At 49.9% G+C, this 17,313-nt stretch overlaps 1 protein-coding gene across 3 annotated transcripts; it reads left to right on the top strand.

The window, feature by feature from the left end:
• Positions 1-378: 378 nt before the first annotated feature.
• On the top strand, positions 379-17,166 carry FOXN4 (forkhead box N4). Of its 3 annotated transcripts, XM_086856075.1 has the most exons (11): positions 380-458; positions 1,317-1,402; positions 11,179-11,342; positions 12,158-12,267; positions 12,356-12,493; positions 12,644-12,771; positions 13,512-13,608; positions 13,684-13,891; positions 14,659-15,018; positions 15,649-15,803; positions 17,086-17,166. In XM_086856075.1, the coding sequence occupies exons 2-11, from the start codon at positions 1,320-1,322 to the stop codon at positions 17,149-17,151; spliced, it is 1,509 nt and encodes a 502-aa protein (XP_086712201.1). In that variant the 5' UTR covers positions 380-458; positions 1,317-1,319; the 3' UTR covers positions 17,152-17,166. The 3 variants fall into 3 exon arrangements, with proteins under 3 accessions (XP_086712200.1, XP_086712201.1, XP_086712198.1); XM_086856074.1 differs by lacking the exon at positions 17,086-17,166 and having other exon boundaries at positions 379-458; positions 12,356-12,487; positions 15,649-15,996; XM_086856072.1 differs by lacking the exon at positions 17,086-17,166 and having other exon boundaries at positions 15,649-15,996.
• The last annotated feature ends 147 nt before the right edge of the window (positions 17,167-17,313 follow it).

The raw sequence follows: 17,313 nt of genomic DNA, 5'->3' as shown, positions 1-17,313 counted from the left end.
GCATCGGGTACCGGGCATCGGGTACCGGGTACCGGGCATCGGGTACCGGGCACCGAGCATCGGTACCGGGCACGGGGCGTTGCGCTCCGGCTCCCCCGCTCCGCTCTCCTCCCGCCGGTGCCTGTTTGAACGGGCGGATCCCGCCCCCTCCTCCCTCCGGAAAGTTGCACAAAGTTGGGTTAATCTGGGCGCTCCCCCTCCCCTTTTTATTCGCTGCTCTCCGCTGGGACGCGCCGCCCGCCCTGCCCGGGCCGGTGCTGCGGGGCGGGGGCACCGGGGGCGGGGGCGGCTCTGCCCGGCCCTGCCCCGGCGCTGACCCCGGCCCGGGCCGCGCATGCTCGGGGCTGGACAGCTCCGGAGAGGGAAATTTAAACCGGGGCCGGAGCGCGGCCCCGCCGCCGGCCCCGCGCACCGAGCGCCCGCCGAGCTCCGGGCGGCCCCGGGGCCCCGCCCGACAGGTTGGTGCGCGGAGCGGCGGCAGCGCCGGCCGGGGGCTTTGGGCTCGGGGATGGGGACCCCCGGGCTCCCTCCATCCCGGGGCGGCGGGGATGGGGACCCCCGGGCTCCCTCCATCCCTCCATCCCTCCATCCCTCCATCCCTCCATCCCTCCATCCCTCCATCCCTCCATCCCTCCATCCCTCCATCCCTCCATCCCTCCATCCCTCCATCCCTCCATCCCCGGGGCAGCGGGGCTGGGAATCGCAGGGCTCGCTCCATCCTGAGGCACCAGGGCTGGGGCGCTTCCATCCCCGATTCAGCGGGTTTGGGGGGCCGGTGTCCCCCTGAACCCCCGAGGCAGCGGGGCTGGGGTCTTCCCGGGCCCGCTCCGTCCCCGTGGGTCCGTGGCTGAGGTTTTCCCTGGCTCCCTCCATCCATGGGGCAGCGGGTCTGGGATTCTCCCAGCTTCCCTTTCCACCTCTGGACTTCCAGGGCTGGGATCTCCCGGCTCCCCTCATCCCCGGGCAGCCCGGGCTCGCTGGGACCGCTGCAGCTCCCGCAGCGTTTCCACCCAAAACGCGAGGGATGCTGTTCGGGGGATAAGAGCAGCCCAAGGCGGGAGCGCTCCGGCTGGCTCGGTGCTCCCGGTACCCTCAGCCCGTGGCTGTCCCTTCCTCAGGGATCCCTGTCTGGGATGGCAACATCCCCCGGGAAGTGTTTTCCTGCCTTTCCCGGTGCCCGCAGCGCACCTGGGGCTGCCGGGGCCGGGCTGTGCCGGGGCCCGGGGCCGGGGCTCGGGCGGGGTCGGTGGCTCCCGCCGCTGCTGAAGTGCTGGATAGCTACTGCTGCTGACCGCTGCCTTCTGCTGCTTCCCCAGGAGATGATAGAGAGCGATATCCCGTCCATAATGTCAGGAATCATTAGGAATTCAGGGCAAAACCACCACCCCTCGCAGGAGTACAGGTGAGGTTTTATCTGCTTCAGAAACGTGCGCTGCACTGGCACAGCTGCCAACTCCTGTTGCTTCCTCCTTGTTCCCTAAAAAATCCTTTTAGCATGCAGAAATCGACTTTTCTTCTTCTTCTTCTTCTTCTTCTTCTTCTTCTTCTTCTTTTTTTTTTTTTTTTTTTTTAAGATATCTGAATTATTTCTCCACTCTAAATAGATTTCTAAGGCTGGTGACCTGTTACAATGCGTTCCTTATTTAGAAAAATTCCTGTTTAAATATTCACAATGGTGGCATTTGGATAAAGGCTGGACTTGATAATCTTGGAGGTCTTTTACATTCTATGATTCTCTGATTTTGATATTAACCTATATTTGATAAATACACCTCCAAAACCTTGGGCTGACCCCTCTCTTAAACTCTGCCCTGTGTGAGTGTTACCACAAGATATTATATATATACAAGATACATATATATATATATATACAAGATATAAAAAAGATATTCTCGTTAAAATATAATAATTTAAAAGTTCCTTTGCAGATCAATTTTTGCATTGTTGTGGAGAAGTCATGGAGAGACTAAACAAGTGCAAGAGACACTTGGAGGAGTTTTTAATTAAAACAAGCACTTGTGTAGCTCTCCAAAGCACTGAGATGTCAAAGGGCTTTTAATATGGGTGGGAACAAACCTGGCTTTGCCAAGAGCCTTTCATAATTTAATTTACCTGCCCCACCGTGCTTCCATTTATCATTTCAAGGCATTGTTGAAGGTTCCAGGGGGGTTCTGCGTGAGTTCCAGAGCCCTGGGTTATGTTAGGTTACATTTTGTCACATGATGCAAAGCTCGGAGAAATACAGAGCGCACACAACACGTCCCAGTCCTCGCGACAAAACATTCAAGCAAACCAGAAGAAAATTAATTTTTATTTTTTATATTAAAAAAACTAACATTGAGAGACTCCTTCCTCCCAGCCTGAGGGGTTTGCAACCTTTCCTGGGGTTGCTGCAGGTATTCTTCTCCCTATTCAAAATGCAAACGCTGCAGTGCAGCCTCTTGCAGCTCAACAAGGGATTTGTTACAGTCCCTGCAGCCCCTGGGGAAAAGGTTTGTGGCTCTGTTTTTGCTGTTTACCGAGGCTCTGTTTGCTCTGGGCATTTTTCTCGGCTGTGTAAATATCAGTGAAGAAATTATTTGGGATTTAAGGAAGGGTGTGGGTGAGAGGGACTTGTGGGGATGTGGGTTTGAGGCTGGATCTTCAGTGCCCTGCAGAACTCACCACCTTAACAAAGCCCCCTTTTTAGGGGGAGAACTATTCTTTAACTCAGAGCTGCAGGAAAAAAAAATGGCTTTTTGGGGGAGAAAGATAGGCTTTCTCTTACTGCAGTAAAAAAAAAAATAAAAAATCATAACTTTCTTATTTTCCTCTTTTTAAAAACCAGCTTTGGGTCCTCTGTGAAACATTTTGAACTCAGTTCTCTAAAGTTTTTCACCCACTTGCAATTCCTTTACCGCGGCTTTAAAACGAATTATTTGACCTCGTTTAATAGTGGCAAATTCTGATAAAAATGCATAAAATCTGAACTGCACCATAAATGCAGAGCAGTATTTGTCCTACTTCATGAGAAAACACTTTGGATTATGTAAAAGAAAATCTTTTAGACTGAATGATTTTAAGAAAAGAATAGACCTGTCAAATTCTATCAGCTCTGTTTACTCTCCTGCTGTCACCACAGTCCAAGACTGGAACCCACAGTCCCGAGTTCTCCATGGGGGAGCATCAAGGCTCCATAAAATGGGGAATGGCCTCCAATTAGCGAGTGGGAGGCTGGGGGCTGTGCTGAGAATACTCTTCTGTCTCATTTGGAATCTTTCAATGGGACAGTTGGACTTGGAGGAGCCCTGGCTCTGCTGCGAGGAGGAAAAGCTGGGAAGGGAGGGGATCAAACCCCCGGACACCCATCAGTTTGCAGGCAGATCGTGCTTACAATCTTAAAAAAAAACCTGAAGATTTTTGATTATTTTTTTAATTTTTTTTTTTGGTAAAAGGAATGTGGGAAAAATCTGATTTTAGCAGCTCTTTGAACTGAGCAAAGCATCTGCAGTAAATTCGCCGTGGTGATGAAGCTTGAGCTGCTTTTTGGCTGCTGTGTGAAATGCCAGGACTTTTTGCACCCCAGTAAAATGATTTTAGGGAAATATCTCTCCCAGCAGTGCAGCTGTGGGATATAAAACAGCACGGGGATGATCAAGGGCCATCAGATCTCCTCCACTGCCTGTTATTATGGCGCTGTCACTGTCTGCCTGCAATACAAATTAATCCTTTATTTTAGCAGCTGCCTCTCTTAATTTCCTACAGAAAACACCACAATATTCAATATATTCATCCCTGTAGGGCTGACAAATATTTCCAGTGAGTCCATATCACATTTAAGAGAATGAAGGTGGAGAATTGTAACACGCCGGGATTTTTTAACCCTTAGCACTTCATCCTTGTTAATAGTAATGAATAATTTAACACGTTTTAGTGCCAGCATTTTGATTTTAAATCACAGCACAGGCAGACCAGAAGTTTTTTTTTATGCAGTGGTGGCTTGTGGTTGTTTTAGCACAGAGCTCTGCAAGTTACAGGAGTCAGCTCCAGCCTTTTCCCATGGAATTTATGGGATTTTTGGAAATCCAGGTTCTCCAGCTCCTGGGTGCTTCAAGCAATATTTTGAATTGAAATATGGGATCTGTTGTTTTGATTTTAAGATCTGATCCAACAATATTTGGTGTGAGGACCACATTTCTGGTTTTTTATGTTATTATGTATTTCCAGTTGACAGAAGCCATGTGGAGCATTTTGAAGGCCTTGAGATGCGTTTTCTATATGTTAAACAGGAATTAAGCTTTAAACAGACCCATTTTTGATCAAAAGGTGTTAATCATTAATAATTCAATATATTAGTGGATTATACTGTCCTTTACCCCATTTTAATTATCTCCTTGATTCTTAAAAAGTTGTCTATATTCATTAGCTCATTAGCCTGGTCATTTTTTTGCCATAATTACTTTATGTTGCCACAGTTTAGTGTAAAATCAGATTAAGAAGCACAGGACTGTTGTACTCCATAAATTCCAGATCTGACAGCATTCCAGTGGGGGAAAAAGATGACAAATCTCTAATTTGAGCACATTTAACTTTAAGTTGTGCTCTCCTATCTGGGATTTCTGGAGAGGAAGTGACACCTCTGTCCCCTGGGATGGATGGATGGATGGATGGATGGATGGATGGATGGATGGATGGGAGTGTGCACACAAAAGGTCACAAATGCATCACTAACAACACCCTAATTGTTCCTGGAGAAAATGCCAGTGTCCATTCCCGTGACGTTCCTGTGCGTGTCTGACAGGGAGTGAGATAATGACTCCGAGTGCCGCAGGAATTCCAGCACGGGAGCTGCTTCATTCTTTCCAAAAAAAAAAAAAAAAAAGTGAGAAACCTCCAAGGAATCAGTCAAACTGGATTGATTTAAGTGGATTAGCACAACTGTTTCCTCGGCACTCCTGAAATGTGCTGATCTGGGGGAATAAAAATTTGTGGCCTTTTGTTTCTCGCCAAGCCCCGCGGTGACGGCGGGGATGGTTTGGGGCAGCACCTTGGGGTCCTGTGAGACCAGAACGGGCTCATCCCTTACCTCAGAAACGGTGCTTGGCCAAAACAGGGGAAGAGAAAGGGAATTGGGACTTTTCCAGCACTCCTGGGGGATCTCAGAGGCTCATTGCTCCCACTGACAAGCGCAGGAAGCGGAGCAGTGACCCAGAGGGTTCTGCCAGCCCTGCCCAGGGCCAGGCTGTAGAGCTGATATTCCCTTTACCCTGCACTGCCACCTACACAGGGCTCCAGTGCTAATGAACAGCAATTTCCAAGGAAAAATTAGCTTCCCAGTCAGACCATAGTCTGGTTTTAATGTAAAACATTCCTGTAGTGCCTGGTACTTCCAACACATTTTGCTTGCTCTAACATCGGTCAAAGGTCTGATTTTTGCGTTGTTTGGTTTGGGATGTTTTACCAAACGGGCTCCAGAGTCAGATCCCAGCTGCATTTGGCAAATCCCAGCCTAGGGATGGTTAGAGCAGAGCAAGGAATGAGTGGCTGGGGGTGCAGTGCTGCCATCATCACCTCTCGTTTCCTCTCGGCTTTGAGCATTACACATTTCAGTGTAATCCAGTTTCTACTGATCCCACAGCGAACTGGTGTAATGGGGGTTGTGAAATGTGGAGCTGGGATGGATAAAAGGCTCCAGGAGTGCAGCTGTAGCCTGTTCTTAGTGCCAAGGACCTTTGCAGGGGATTTTTGGAGAGTCCAGCACGGTGCAAGGATAGGAGACCATCACCACCTGCCAGGTTAATGATGTTATTTGCTTTTTCCTCACCGGTTTTGGTTCTGATAATGCAATACTTGTTGAGTTATAGATAAGGAGGGACTCCCTTTGCCCTTGGAAAGCTGCTTAATTTCTGTTCTGATCTCCAGCAAGGGCAGAAATAACTCAGAGACCTTGAAAACAGGGAGAGGGGTGGGATGATGGTTCAGGGCTGGGTGTGTGTTGTGCCTTCAGGGAGGAATCACTGACCAAAATCTCTGGGAGCTGCTGGGCAGAGCAGGAGAGGAGCTGGGGCAGGAAGGAGTTGAAAAGGGGTAGTTGGTTGTGATTATGGAAACCAGAAAATAGTGGGGGGAAAAGCAGCTGGGAGGCAGGAAAATGGGAAGGGCACAAAGGGAAGGAGCAGAGCGGCTGGAATGAGGAGCTAAAGGAGATGGGGAAGCTGAATCCTTCAGAAAAACAGAGGACACTTCTCCCCATGGACACAGCTGGAGAGTCACAGTGAAAATCTTTTCCTTGCATATCAGAGCTCTCTGTGCTTGTCCTGAGCTTTTTGTGTAACCCCAGACAAAGGAAAACACTCCTAGAAGAGGTTTTCTTCGGACTCTCCCTGTCCAATTGTTTCTCACTGGATAAACCATTGCCAACAGCTAATTAAGAAATTGCTTTTTGCAATTTTTGCAATTTGCAATTGCTCCTGCCCATTGAGCAGTTGTGTCACCTAAGCCTGGGCTAAAAATTCAGGTGGCAGTGCTGGAAATGGGGAAAAAACCTGTCCATTGAGTGAGACTTAAAAGTGTGGAACATCCCAAATGCAGCTGCAGGGTTTGGGCCTGGCTTTGTTTCACGTGGAGGTGATGAGTTGAGATGGTCTTTAGAGTCTCCAGGCATGGGTTCACCACCCATGCAATGTGGGGGGTGGATAATTCATGGATAGCTCCTCTGGAAGTGGCTCCTGAGGTGAGGAACCACCTCAGATCCATCTCCCTCCATCAGCTCAGCCTGAGGGATGGTGGCAAAGTCCCACTGGTGAGGACAGACTCAGATCCAGCTCTGGTGTTAAATTCCTGCAAGGTCAGGCCGGGAATGACTCCAATTCCATCTTGTGCCAGCAGGATGCTCTTGGTGGTGGGGAGAAAAAGGTAAAATACCTTTAGGTAGCTGTGAGGGAGGATTTTGTGCTGCTGGCAGGCTCTGGTGAGCTTTGCCAGGTGAGCCCAGCATCAGATCTGGAAAGGGATCTCATTCCAAGGTGTTCCTGATCCAACATCACCCCGAGGGGATGAATATTTTGGGCAGATAACTCCGGAGCAGATTGTAAAGACTAACAGTGCCATGGAGCATTTCTGTATCACACCCAGTGAGGATCTGTGGATCAGCATCCTGGGATACTCAGGAGAACCAGGGTTTAAATCCTCAGCCCCCTCTGGATTCTCATCCTTTCTAGGAGGGAAAGGCAGGGGGTGTTTTCCTGCAGAGAGTTGAAAGCAGAGGGGGTAAAAGTGGAGTTGCATCATTTCACCACACCCCGTTTGCAACACGTTCGGAGGGACTGAATCCTCCTCCCCTTCCCGGGGCTCAGCGGCTCCGTGGCTGTTCCAGGAGCCCTGGGAATGAGCAGGGGAGGCTCGGCAGTGCATTAATTACAGCCTATCGCTATTTCTCTCATTTACATGCACTGAAAGGCTGCTTTTACCGCAGTGCCCCATTGTGCCAGGGGCTGTGAACACCCAGCCAAAGGCAGGAGCTCTGACTCCTGGAGTTTGTCTTCCTGGAGTTTATCCTCCTGGAGTTTATCCTCCTGGAGTTTGTCCTCCTGGAGTTTATCCTCCTGGAGTTTGTCCTCCTGGAGTTTGTCCTCCTGGAGTTTGTCCTGCTGGAGTTTGTCCTCCTGGAGTTTGTCCTCCTGGAGTTTGTCCTCCTGGAGTTTATCCTCCTGGAGTTTGTCCTCCTGGAGTTTGTCTTCCTGGAGTTTATCCTCCTGGAGTTTGTCCTCCTGGAGTTTGTCCTCCTGGAGTTTGTCCTCCTGGAGTTTGTCCTCCTGGAGTTTGTCCTCCTGGAGTTTATCCTCCTGGAGTTTGTCCTCCTGGAGTTTGTCCTCCAATGTGACATGAGCAGGATGGTGGAACAGAATCCAATCCCACCTGGTATTCCAGCAGGTACTTACAGACCTGCAGCTCTCTTGGCACAGGTAATTTTCAGCTCAGGAAGATTGAAACCCCCAGGAGATGACCATGTTGGTCATTCCTGTGCTTGGCTCTCTCTTTTTTTTTTTTGCAGTTAAATTAGAATTTCCTCACTGAAAGCAGGGCACACATTGAGCCTGTGGCCTGGGAGATGTGCTGGGTTTATGCTACAGGATATCCCTGAGCTTTTAAAACTCCTCAGGCAGGCAGAAATGGGAATTCTTTAAAATTTCACCTTCTTTAAGACATGAGAGAACTCAACATTGGTTTTGAAGACCTCCTGAAGGATAATCCTTAAACTTGAAATCGTGGAAACGTAGAATTATCAAATCATGGAATCACAAAATCATCAAATCATGCAATTGCAGAATTCCAGAATGGTTTGGGTTGGAAGGGACCTTAAGTATCTTGTTCCAACCCTCTGCCACAGTCAGGGGTGTAATGCTGATTGAATTTGCTTCCTCCCCCATTTTTAACAGAATGCTAAGCTGATAACTAACAAATCCATTTAAAAAAAATGTTCTGAACAGGCTGAGGTGGTTTTAAAAGAGGGAAGGGAAGGGAAGGGAAGGGAAGGGAAGGGAAGGGAAGGGAAGGGAAGGGAAGGGAAGGGAAGGGAAGGGAAGGGAAGGGAAGGGAAGGGAAGGGAAGGGAAGGGAAGGGAAGGGAAGGGAAGGGAAGGGAAGGGAAGGGAAGGGAAGGGAAGGGAAGGGAAGGGAAGGGAAGGGAAGGGAAGGGAAGGGAAGGGAAGGGAAGGGAAGGGAAGGGAAGGGAAGGGAAGGGAAGGGAAGGGAAGGGAAGGGAAGGGAAGGGAAGGGAAGGGAAGGGAAGGGAAGGGAAGGGAAGGGAAGGGAAGGGAAGGGAAGGGAAGGGAAGGGAAGGGAAGGGAAGGGAAGGGAAGGGAAGGGAAGGGAAGGGAAGGGAAGGGAAGGGAAGGGAAGGGAAGGGAAGGGAAGGGAAGGGAAGGGAAGGGAAGGGAAGGCCTTTGGCTTGGAGAAAGAGCCGTCTTGCATGCTTGCCTAGTTATTAATTATGATTGCACCTTCCTATCTAAAACAGAACCTCATGACAGCGACAACAATTTTTCAGTTGATCCCAGCCCCTTTCCTCGCCCCTGCCCGTGTCCCTAGAGCGGATGCTGAGCAGCTCCACCTTCCCACGGCCTCCGGGGCTGTCGGGGGCTGGGTGCATCCCGGGTGAGGGCGAGGAAGGAGCCGCCGTTGGCCGGGAATGCGGCCTGGGAAGGGAAGGGAAAGGAAGGGAAGGGAAAGGAAGGGAAGGGAAGGGCAGAGCCGGGAGTGTGCGGAGCGCGGTGGGCGCTGACCCCACCCGGGCCGGCAGCGCTGGCAGGGCGCGGGGTGCCAGATGGCGAGGGGGACGTGTGTTGTGTGTCGCCTGTCACTCGGGCAGATTAATGGGAGGTTTGTCAAAAGCAGCGGGCAGGACAATTAAGCGGGGTCCCCAAAGACAATGGGGGCCACGTGCCGCGGGCGTTGGGCGCACAAAGGGCCGGCGGCTCCCCCCCAACGCAACCAACTGTTGCAAACGACCCCCGAGCCTGCCCCGTTTTCAAATCATCCCTTGCCCCTGTTTTCTTCCAATCCAGCCAATCTCCGAGCCGGGAGAGCCGTCACCTGATGGGCTTTGCTTTTTTTTTTTTTTTTGGTTTTGTTTTTTTTTTTTTTTAATGGGTTGAAGTCCCCAGGATTCGCGAAATAACGGAGTAACCATGGCAATGCTAATTATTGCCCTGTAACTACAGTAGGAGAGAGAACACGGGGTAAACTGCGAGGGAGATTTGAAGAGGGGTTTGGGGTTTTTTTTAGTTTTTTTTTGGGTTTTTTTTTAACAGGGTTTGAGCTTTTGGCTCTCGGTCCTGTGTTGATTTTTTTTTTTCCCCCCTTTTTTCTTCTTTACAAAATCTTTTTGCAAACAAATAGCGTTTTGCTTTAAACATCTCCCCGACAGTGGTTCAGGGAGCTTTGATAGGTGTTTCTGGAATTCCTGAAGACAGGAGCTGAAAGCTCCAGGGCAGGCAGGCACTGGAGTTCTGCCTTGTTCTTTTAAGCTGATTTAGAGTCGTGTAAAACATAAAAGATGCATCAGCAAGAGACCAGATTTATTTAAGGTTTCTGCAGCATCACTTGGCAGCAAACACCCCTTTAACACATCTCAGAGAGCTCTTGAAAGCAAAAGGGTTTGAAAGCAAAATCAACAGCATCCAACTAAGTTATGCTCTTCTGAGAGATAAAGATGTTTTCCTGGATCTGAGTCCCTTTAGGTTTACCCTGGGTGTTGAATGACAACTTCCTGACATGTCCTAATTACTGCTTTACTCCTCGAGGTACCAGTGACTCCTGTGAACAGTGTTTCACATAAATTGATTCATTTGGCCTTTCATTTGCGAGAGTTCTTTTACTGACTTTAAGGGGGAGCTTGGACCACACAGGAATTTTTGAGTACTGTAAATATATTCCAATATTCCCATTTTGTACCACATGCTGTATCAGAAGCGAAGCAAAACAGGTGATCTGGAGCATATAAAAGGTGTCAAAAGCAGAGCTTTAAACCAAAAGCAGCCTGTCACAGCTGTGCCTGCTGTTGTTGCTGGTGCCTGGCAGATACAGCTCCTCCAGTCCCAAACCTTTCACTCTGATCCTTTACTCTGTCAAAAACCTGCCTAAAAAATGGTTTTTTAATGTATCATGTATCTGAGTGGAATATATGAGCAGTTCAGTCTGTGAAGTCTGATGCAGCTGCTGATCTGTCACCTCTGACAGGATCCAGAGGCTGGGAAAAGCTTCTTCAGGTGTTCCAGGAGCTGGGCACAGAGCTCCTTCCAAGGCTCTGGATTGCAGGGTTAATACAGAATCATCAGGTTCAAAGTCCTGGTTTGTCCCCCATCAAAGCCAAACAAATGCAAATTTCTGACAGATGTGAAAATAAGGAATCACTTGGGTTCATTTCCACCTAATTTCTCTGCTGGGTTCCTTCTTCTCCTATAAATGCTCCAAAAGAGGCTTTCTTAACCAAAGTGTTTCAAACTGGAGAAAGGAACACAAGACCAGGTAAAGGGTGTCGGTAACCAGCTGTGAAACCACAGGGGCACATCTGGATTTGGATACAGAATTCCAGCTTTTTCCCACTGACCTACAGGAGCTTTGGCATCCCAGCCATCTCTTTCCAGGGATAATGCAGCCCCATCCCTGCTCCCTGTTAACCTTTCCTGCTGCTTGGCAGGCTCCTGGCTTCAGACCCGTCCCAGCTGAGCGAGGATGAGCTCCCGGGGGATTTGCAGTCCCTGTCCTGGCTGACATCCGTGGATGTGCCTCGGCTCCAACAGATGGCCAGTGGGAGGATGGATTTCAGCCTGGGGGCCCAGAACGCCATGCTCCAGCAGACAGGTACTGCTGGGATGGGAAATGGGAATAGGGAATAACTGCTCCTTGAACAGCACAACCTGCCCCCACCACTCCCCCATCAGGCTCCCTTTGCTTATTCTTTTACATTTTCCTTCCTGTCCAAAGAGCTGGAGCCTGTTGGCTTCTCATGAGGGCTCTGCCAGTGCCTTCCTCTCATTCCAAGAGGGAGAGAGCTCCAGGACTGGCAACACTCAGATCCCATGGGAATTTCTGCTCGTTTTTGCAGCTGCTGGTGCCTTGTTGGGCTGAGGTGTTTTAAGTCCCGAGGTTTCAGAGGTTTCCAACGGCTCTGAAATTAGGAAATTAGATAATTAATCTTTCTGCTTTGTTTCAACATGGATAAAACCAAGGGCACCTCATTTACCTCGCACCTCTTTGCTTCCTGCAGCCTTGCAGCATGTGTTGGTTGAACTCTTTTCTCTCTTTTGTGAACATCCTTTAGGCAAACACACACCATTCCCTGTGGCATTCCACAGGGAGAGCTCAGCGTGTCACCCTGCCTGCCTGAGAGCACAAATCCAGCTAATGCTGAATGTGTTCTTTCTCTTTTGTAAGACTCCGTGTCTGTGTCCCCACCGTGGGCTGTTAAGCAGCTGCCGCCTCTCATTCCCTGCCTAACGAGTTTTGGGAGCAGCTGATGTCATCTGGGCAAGCTGTGAAATGCTCTGGGGATGGAAAGCCAGAGAGGTTGGATTCTCCACTCCAGAGCTTCCCTGTGTTCACAGCTGCATTTATTAACCCCTTCCCTGAGCTGTGCTTCCACAGGAGCATTCCTTGCCTTCCTCTCTCCACGCCAGGTGCTGTGGGGAGCACGATGCACTCGACACCTGGAGCAATGATCCACGTCCAGGCCAGTCTCCCACAGGGAATCCTGGGCCTCAATTCCATTTCAACACACGGAGCCAATGTAAGAGCAGCCCCTGATGGCTCGTTACTGCCCCAGCTGCTGGGACAAGGTGTTGGGAATTCCTTGACTGTTGTGTTTCTCTTGGCAGATGAGCCCCTACGCCGTGGGTGGGCAACTGTCCCCTGGTTTGCAAACACAGCAACAGCTCTTCCCTCCTCCTCCTCCTCCTCCTCCTCCTCACTCCCAGCAGGTGTTTGCCCTGGCCCAGAACCCCCAGCAGGTACTGGTATGTGCTTGTTGTCTGTCTTGAAGTGCCTGCCAAGATCAAATCAAGACGTCTTTAAAAAAAAAAAATACAACTCAAAATGTCCCTAAAGCTACACACCCACGGACGTTTTGCATCCAACATTTCCTTTCTTTTTCCCTCTGCACGCAGTGTAACCCAGCAGCAATCTACAACACATCCTATGGGGCACAGCCACACTATTCCCAGCCACGCCTGGCTCCCCAGTCTGCCCAGGAGCTGCATCCAAAGCATTATCCCAAGCCCATCTATTCCTACAGGTGAGTGGGGAGCGGGAAGCACGTTGCCTACAGCCTGTCCTGGGATGGCTGTGACACTGCAGGCGTGGCTGAGTCCTTTGGAAGGGAACAAAAATCCCCTCATCCATGCAGGAGTTCTGTGGAAGCTGCCTCTGAGGGGTAGCAGGAGTGAACAGGTGAATTCCTGGGGAGCAGCATAGTGGGGGAGTAACAGCACAGAGGAGTAAAGTCTGAGGATCTGAGGATCACAGGGAAGTGGTCACCAGGCCTGGCAGAGCCCAAGAAGAAGGGTTTGGACAATCCTTTTGGGAATGTGGTGTGACTCTTGGAGATGGTGCTGTGCAGGGTCAGGAGTTGAACTCAGTGATCTTTGTGGGTCCCTTCTAAACCAACTTATCCTGCGATTCTGTGACTTCTGAGCCCTTGGGAACAGAAATCCCAGGATCCCAGCTGTTTGTGTCTGAAGAGGTGAGTCCAAGGTTGCTAGACCAGAAGAAAGGATGGAGTGACAGGACAGGAGGAGTGAGTTCCCACTTCCAGAGGGCAGGGTTGGATGGGATATTGGGTGGGAATTCCTCCCTGTGAGGGTGGCGAGGTTGCCCTGAGAAGCTGTGGAAGTGTCCAAGGCCAGGCAGGACGTGGCTTGGAGCAACCTGGGATAGTGGAAGGTGGCAGGGGGTGGAACTGGATGAGCTTTAAGATCCTTTCCCAGCCAAGCTGCTCCATGATTCCAAGCCATTCCCGGGTTTCCCTGCCCGCAGCTGTTTGATCGCCATGGCGCTGAAGAACAGCAAGACCGGGAGCCTGCCCGTGAGCGAGATCTACAGCTTCATGAAGGAGCACTTCCCTTACTTCAAGGTACCGAGCATTCCCGACCTTGGAAGCAGCCACATCCCAGCCCCTTTTCCATTAACCCCTTCCTGCCCCTCGCAGACAGCCCCTGATGGGTGGAAGAATTCCGTGCGCCACAACCTGTCCCTGAACAAGTGCTTTGAGAAGGTGGAGAACAAACTGAGCGGGACCTCCCGCAAGGGCTGCCTGTGGGCCCTCAACCCCGCCAAGATCGACAAGATGGAGGAGGAGATGCAGAAGTGGAAGAGGAAGGATTTGGCTGCTATTCACAGGAGCATGGCTAACCCAGGTAGGGCTGATGTCCCACATCCCCATCCTGCACCTCCTTGGTGTTCCCAGCATGGCTCCGCTGCCTCCGGGGTTATTGTTTGTGAGAATATTTTAATATCAAGTCATATTTTCACAGAGAAGCATTTTAGTGCTGTTTCTTGCCTGTTCTTCTGCAAAATTCTCCCTTTCCTAAGACACTGTCTTACATGTAAAATAGGATTTAATATTATTTGTACTATCATTATAAATATTATGTATGTGATATATTAATTTATATTTATATATTATTTATTTATCATTTCCCCCGCATTTATAAAATTTCTTATTTATAAAGAACCATGTTTTCTAATCTTTCAGGAGCTCAGTATTGACAAAATCAGCTGGAGTTTTTTTTTTGCTACAAAATCAGTAATATGCAGGCAGTGATAAATTACATATAATTTGTTTAAAAGCAAAAGGGCCACTGAAACAGGAGGGTTTTTGTAATTATTTGGGAGATAAGCAGAGTTCTGAGTGTTTTTCTGAGGACAGAGTTCTGCAGCTGGGGGTGAGCTGCCATCAGGGGTAGCTGGGCTGCTCTGCAATTTCATGATCAGTCAGGGATAACCATGGAAGTGGATTTGGGGAAGGAATTAGGTGGCATTTCTTTGCTCCCTGCACGGTCACAGCCGGTGCTGGGTCTCACACGGTGCCACTCAGCTCATGGCATAAATGTGGCTGTGCTTCGGGCAGTCCCTGCTTGAACAAATGGGTGAAAGCATCTCTTTTCCTCCTTGGAACGGGCAGAGGAGCTGGACAAGCTGATCACTGACAGACCTGAGAGCTGCAGGCGGCCCAACAAGCAGGCAGAGCCCGAGGGGCCCCCCCTGGGCCGGATCTCCGTGTCCCAGCTCCAGCCCCAGCCCATCATGACGCTGTCCCTGCAGTCCCTGCCCCTGCACCACCAGCTCCAGACCCAGGCTCGCCTCGCCCCCAACTCGCCAGCCCCTGCACAAACGCCTCCTCTGCACACCCTGCCTGACATGAGCCACAGCCCCCTGCCCCACCACCCCATGGGACGCGCCCCGGACTTCCCAAACGTGGCGGTGGACATGAGCACGGAGGTGGACGCTCTGGATCCAAGCATTATGGATTTCGCACTGCAAGGTACGGGGGAAGGCACTGGGGGAGGGCAGAGCTGGGCTTTGTGGCTGTTCATTGCGGAACATCCAGCCAGGGTCTTCAGTGGAATGCTCTGGGGCTCTAAGAACTGGTGCTGCGTGTTGGCATCTGCAGGGTGACTTCCTGGGTCACTCTCTGTGGATTTTGTCCCTGTGCCAGGTGGGACAGCAAAGCTCCTTCCTGGCTCCAGTGCAGGCACTGCAGGGGGTGGAAGCCGGGGTGTCCAACCAGCTGGATCTGGGACACCACATCTCTGCCCCCGGGGAAACAGAGCTCTGCTCGTGCTTTGGAGTTCTCCTTCTGTGCAAGTAGAACTTCCCTGGTCTGTGGCGATGCCTGACATGGTCCTGGGTAGAGCACAGACAGAGAGGAGCTGTCTGGAAAGGTCTGGAGTCCCAGGGTTTGGGGGAACAGGCTTGCTGCCCAGAAAGGTCTGGAATCCCAGGGTCTGGTGGAACAGACTTGCTGCCCAGAAAGGTCTGGAGTCCCAGGGTTTGGGGGATCAGACTTGCTGCCCCTTGCACCACTGTGGTCCCACCCTTGAATGAAGCCCTTTAGTCCTGGCCCTGGGGGCTGGGGGTGTGCTGCTGTGAGCAGGATTCCATCTTTTTCCAGGGAACATTTGGGAAGAGATGAAAGACGACAGCTTCAGCCTGGACACCCTGGGTGCCTTCAGCAACTCCCCCCTGCATCTCTCCGACTGCGAGCTGGGCACGCCCGGCCTCACGCCCGTGTCCAGCGGCAGCGACCGCTCCTTCTCTGACCTGCAGGTCACTGGCCTTTACACCACCTACACCACCCTGGACAATGTGGCAGCTGCTCAGTACATGAACCCCCAAGGCAACAAACCCATCCCTCTGCTCTGAGCTTGGCCCTGCTCCACGGACCCCGAGGGACGGTTCTTCCCCGCGGTTAAAATCCGACCGGGAAGCTCCAAGAGCTTGTCCTGCTTTGGGATGTGTTGGCTTCTTCCAGCGTGTGAGGCCAAAATAAATCAAGCTGGGACTTGGTAGAACCACTTTCCCCCACGGCAAGGGCATGGACACTTGTGTTGTGGGACTGGGGAGCTCTCCAGGAGGAGCTGGAAGGAAGCAGGAACTTTCACTGGAATGTAACTGAGCTAAAAATCACCCAGTTAAGGGAATTAAATTTATTCCACACCATGGTGCAGCTGCTGTGTCACCACTGTCGCAGAAGCCACCACAAGACAAGGGGCTGGCCAGCCCCAAGTTGGTTGATTGTGCCCCTGGTGTGTAATTTTTACTTAATTTGCCAAATTGGACAAAGACCTCCCCCAGTTCCTGGAGACATTTGCACCACTAACACTTTTCTGACATAACTGTTGTTAATTTATTGTTAGGAGGTAGGAAAAAAGGAGCAAAACCACTAAAAAAGGAAAACTCACCTCCCTAGCAGATCACTGTTATATCTAGATTTGTAAAAGTCCTCACCCCTGAAGGAAGTGGTACTACTGAACTATTAAACTGATCACTGGCTAGAGGATTTTAGGAATTATGCCAATTTTTAGGATTTTTTTAAAAAATAGATTTGTTTATAGTCTTGTGTATTGTGCTTCTGTCTATTCTTGTGCTAGGCAGTATTACTATTTGTAAATTTATTTATATTTATTGTTATGAAAAGAAATTATGTGAACTGAGCACTGTTCAATTTGTATAATGCTGCAGTAACCTGTTTTACACCCACTAAATTATTCATCATCAGAACCACAACCATCTTATCACAGTTTTTACACTACATTTCCTTAATAAGCACTTTTGATACTGTGAAACTCATGCTTTTTAAAAAATTCAGAGACCAAATATTGTCACTGTACCTTTCATAATAGTCTTTGCTAATTAACTAAAAAAACCTGATTTTAATGTAGCTTTTAAAAAAAATTTTCAAACCCTGCTTTGTACTTGTTAACATACATTGCAAATAATGAGCTGAAACATCTGAAGTATGTTGGAATTTAGCATTTAGTCTACTTATACCTCTGTGAGCAAAAAGTGATATTTATATCTTGGGTTTTGTCTGTTCCTGTGCATTCAGAGACTTTCCCGGTGCTGTATCCAGGTGCTCCCAGGCTTTTCTCTCCCACACCCATCCATGGATTAAAGCTGGAGGGTGCAGGATGCTGGAGTGGCCCCAAAGGGCATTTTTTGCTTGAAAATATGAAGATCAGGGGCTTGGAAACATCTGTGCCTGTATCCTCCCAGCACATCCCTCCATGGCAACCTCTTCCAAAGGGCACCCTGATGCTCCACATCATAATTTATT

This window comes from Cyanistes caeruleus, chromosome 18 (assembly GCF_971803275.1).
Source record: "Cyanistes caeruleus chromosome 18, bCyaCae1.hap1.1, whole genome shotgun sequence".
In the NCBI taxonomy this organism is placed as follows: domain Eukaryota; kingdom Metazoa; phylum Chordata; class Aves; order Passeriformes; family Paridae; genus Cyanistes; species Cyanistes caeruleus.
The sequence above is the reverse complement of the archived record's forward strand: the minus strand, read 5'-3'. Positions and strand labels throughout refer to the sequence as shown.

What these genes read in the sequence shown, in the direction of transcription:
- FOXN4 (XM_086856072.1), top strand. Translation starts at nt 1,320, where the DNA reads ATGATAGAGAGCGATATCCCGTCCATAATGTCAGGAATCATTAGGAAT. An exon ending in TTTCAACACACGGAGCCAAT is followed by an intron (nt 12,268 to 12,355) that starts GTAAGAGCAGCC and finishes TTCTCTTGGCAG; the next exon opens with ATGAGCCCCTACGCCGTGGG. An exon ending in TATGGATTTCGCACTGCAAG is followed by an intron (nt 15,019 to 15,648) that starts GTACGGGGGAAG and finishes ATCTTTTTCCAG; the next exon opens with GGAACATTTGGGAAGAGATG.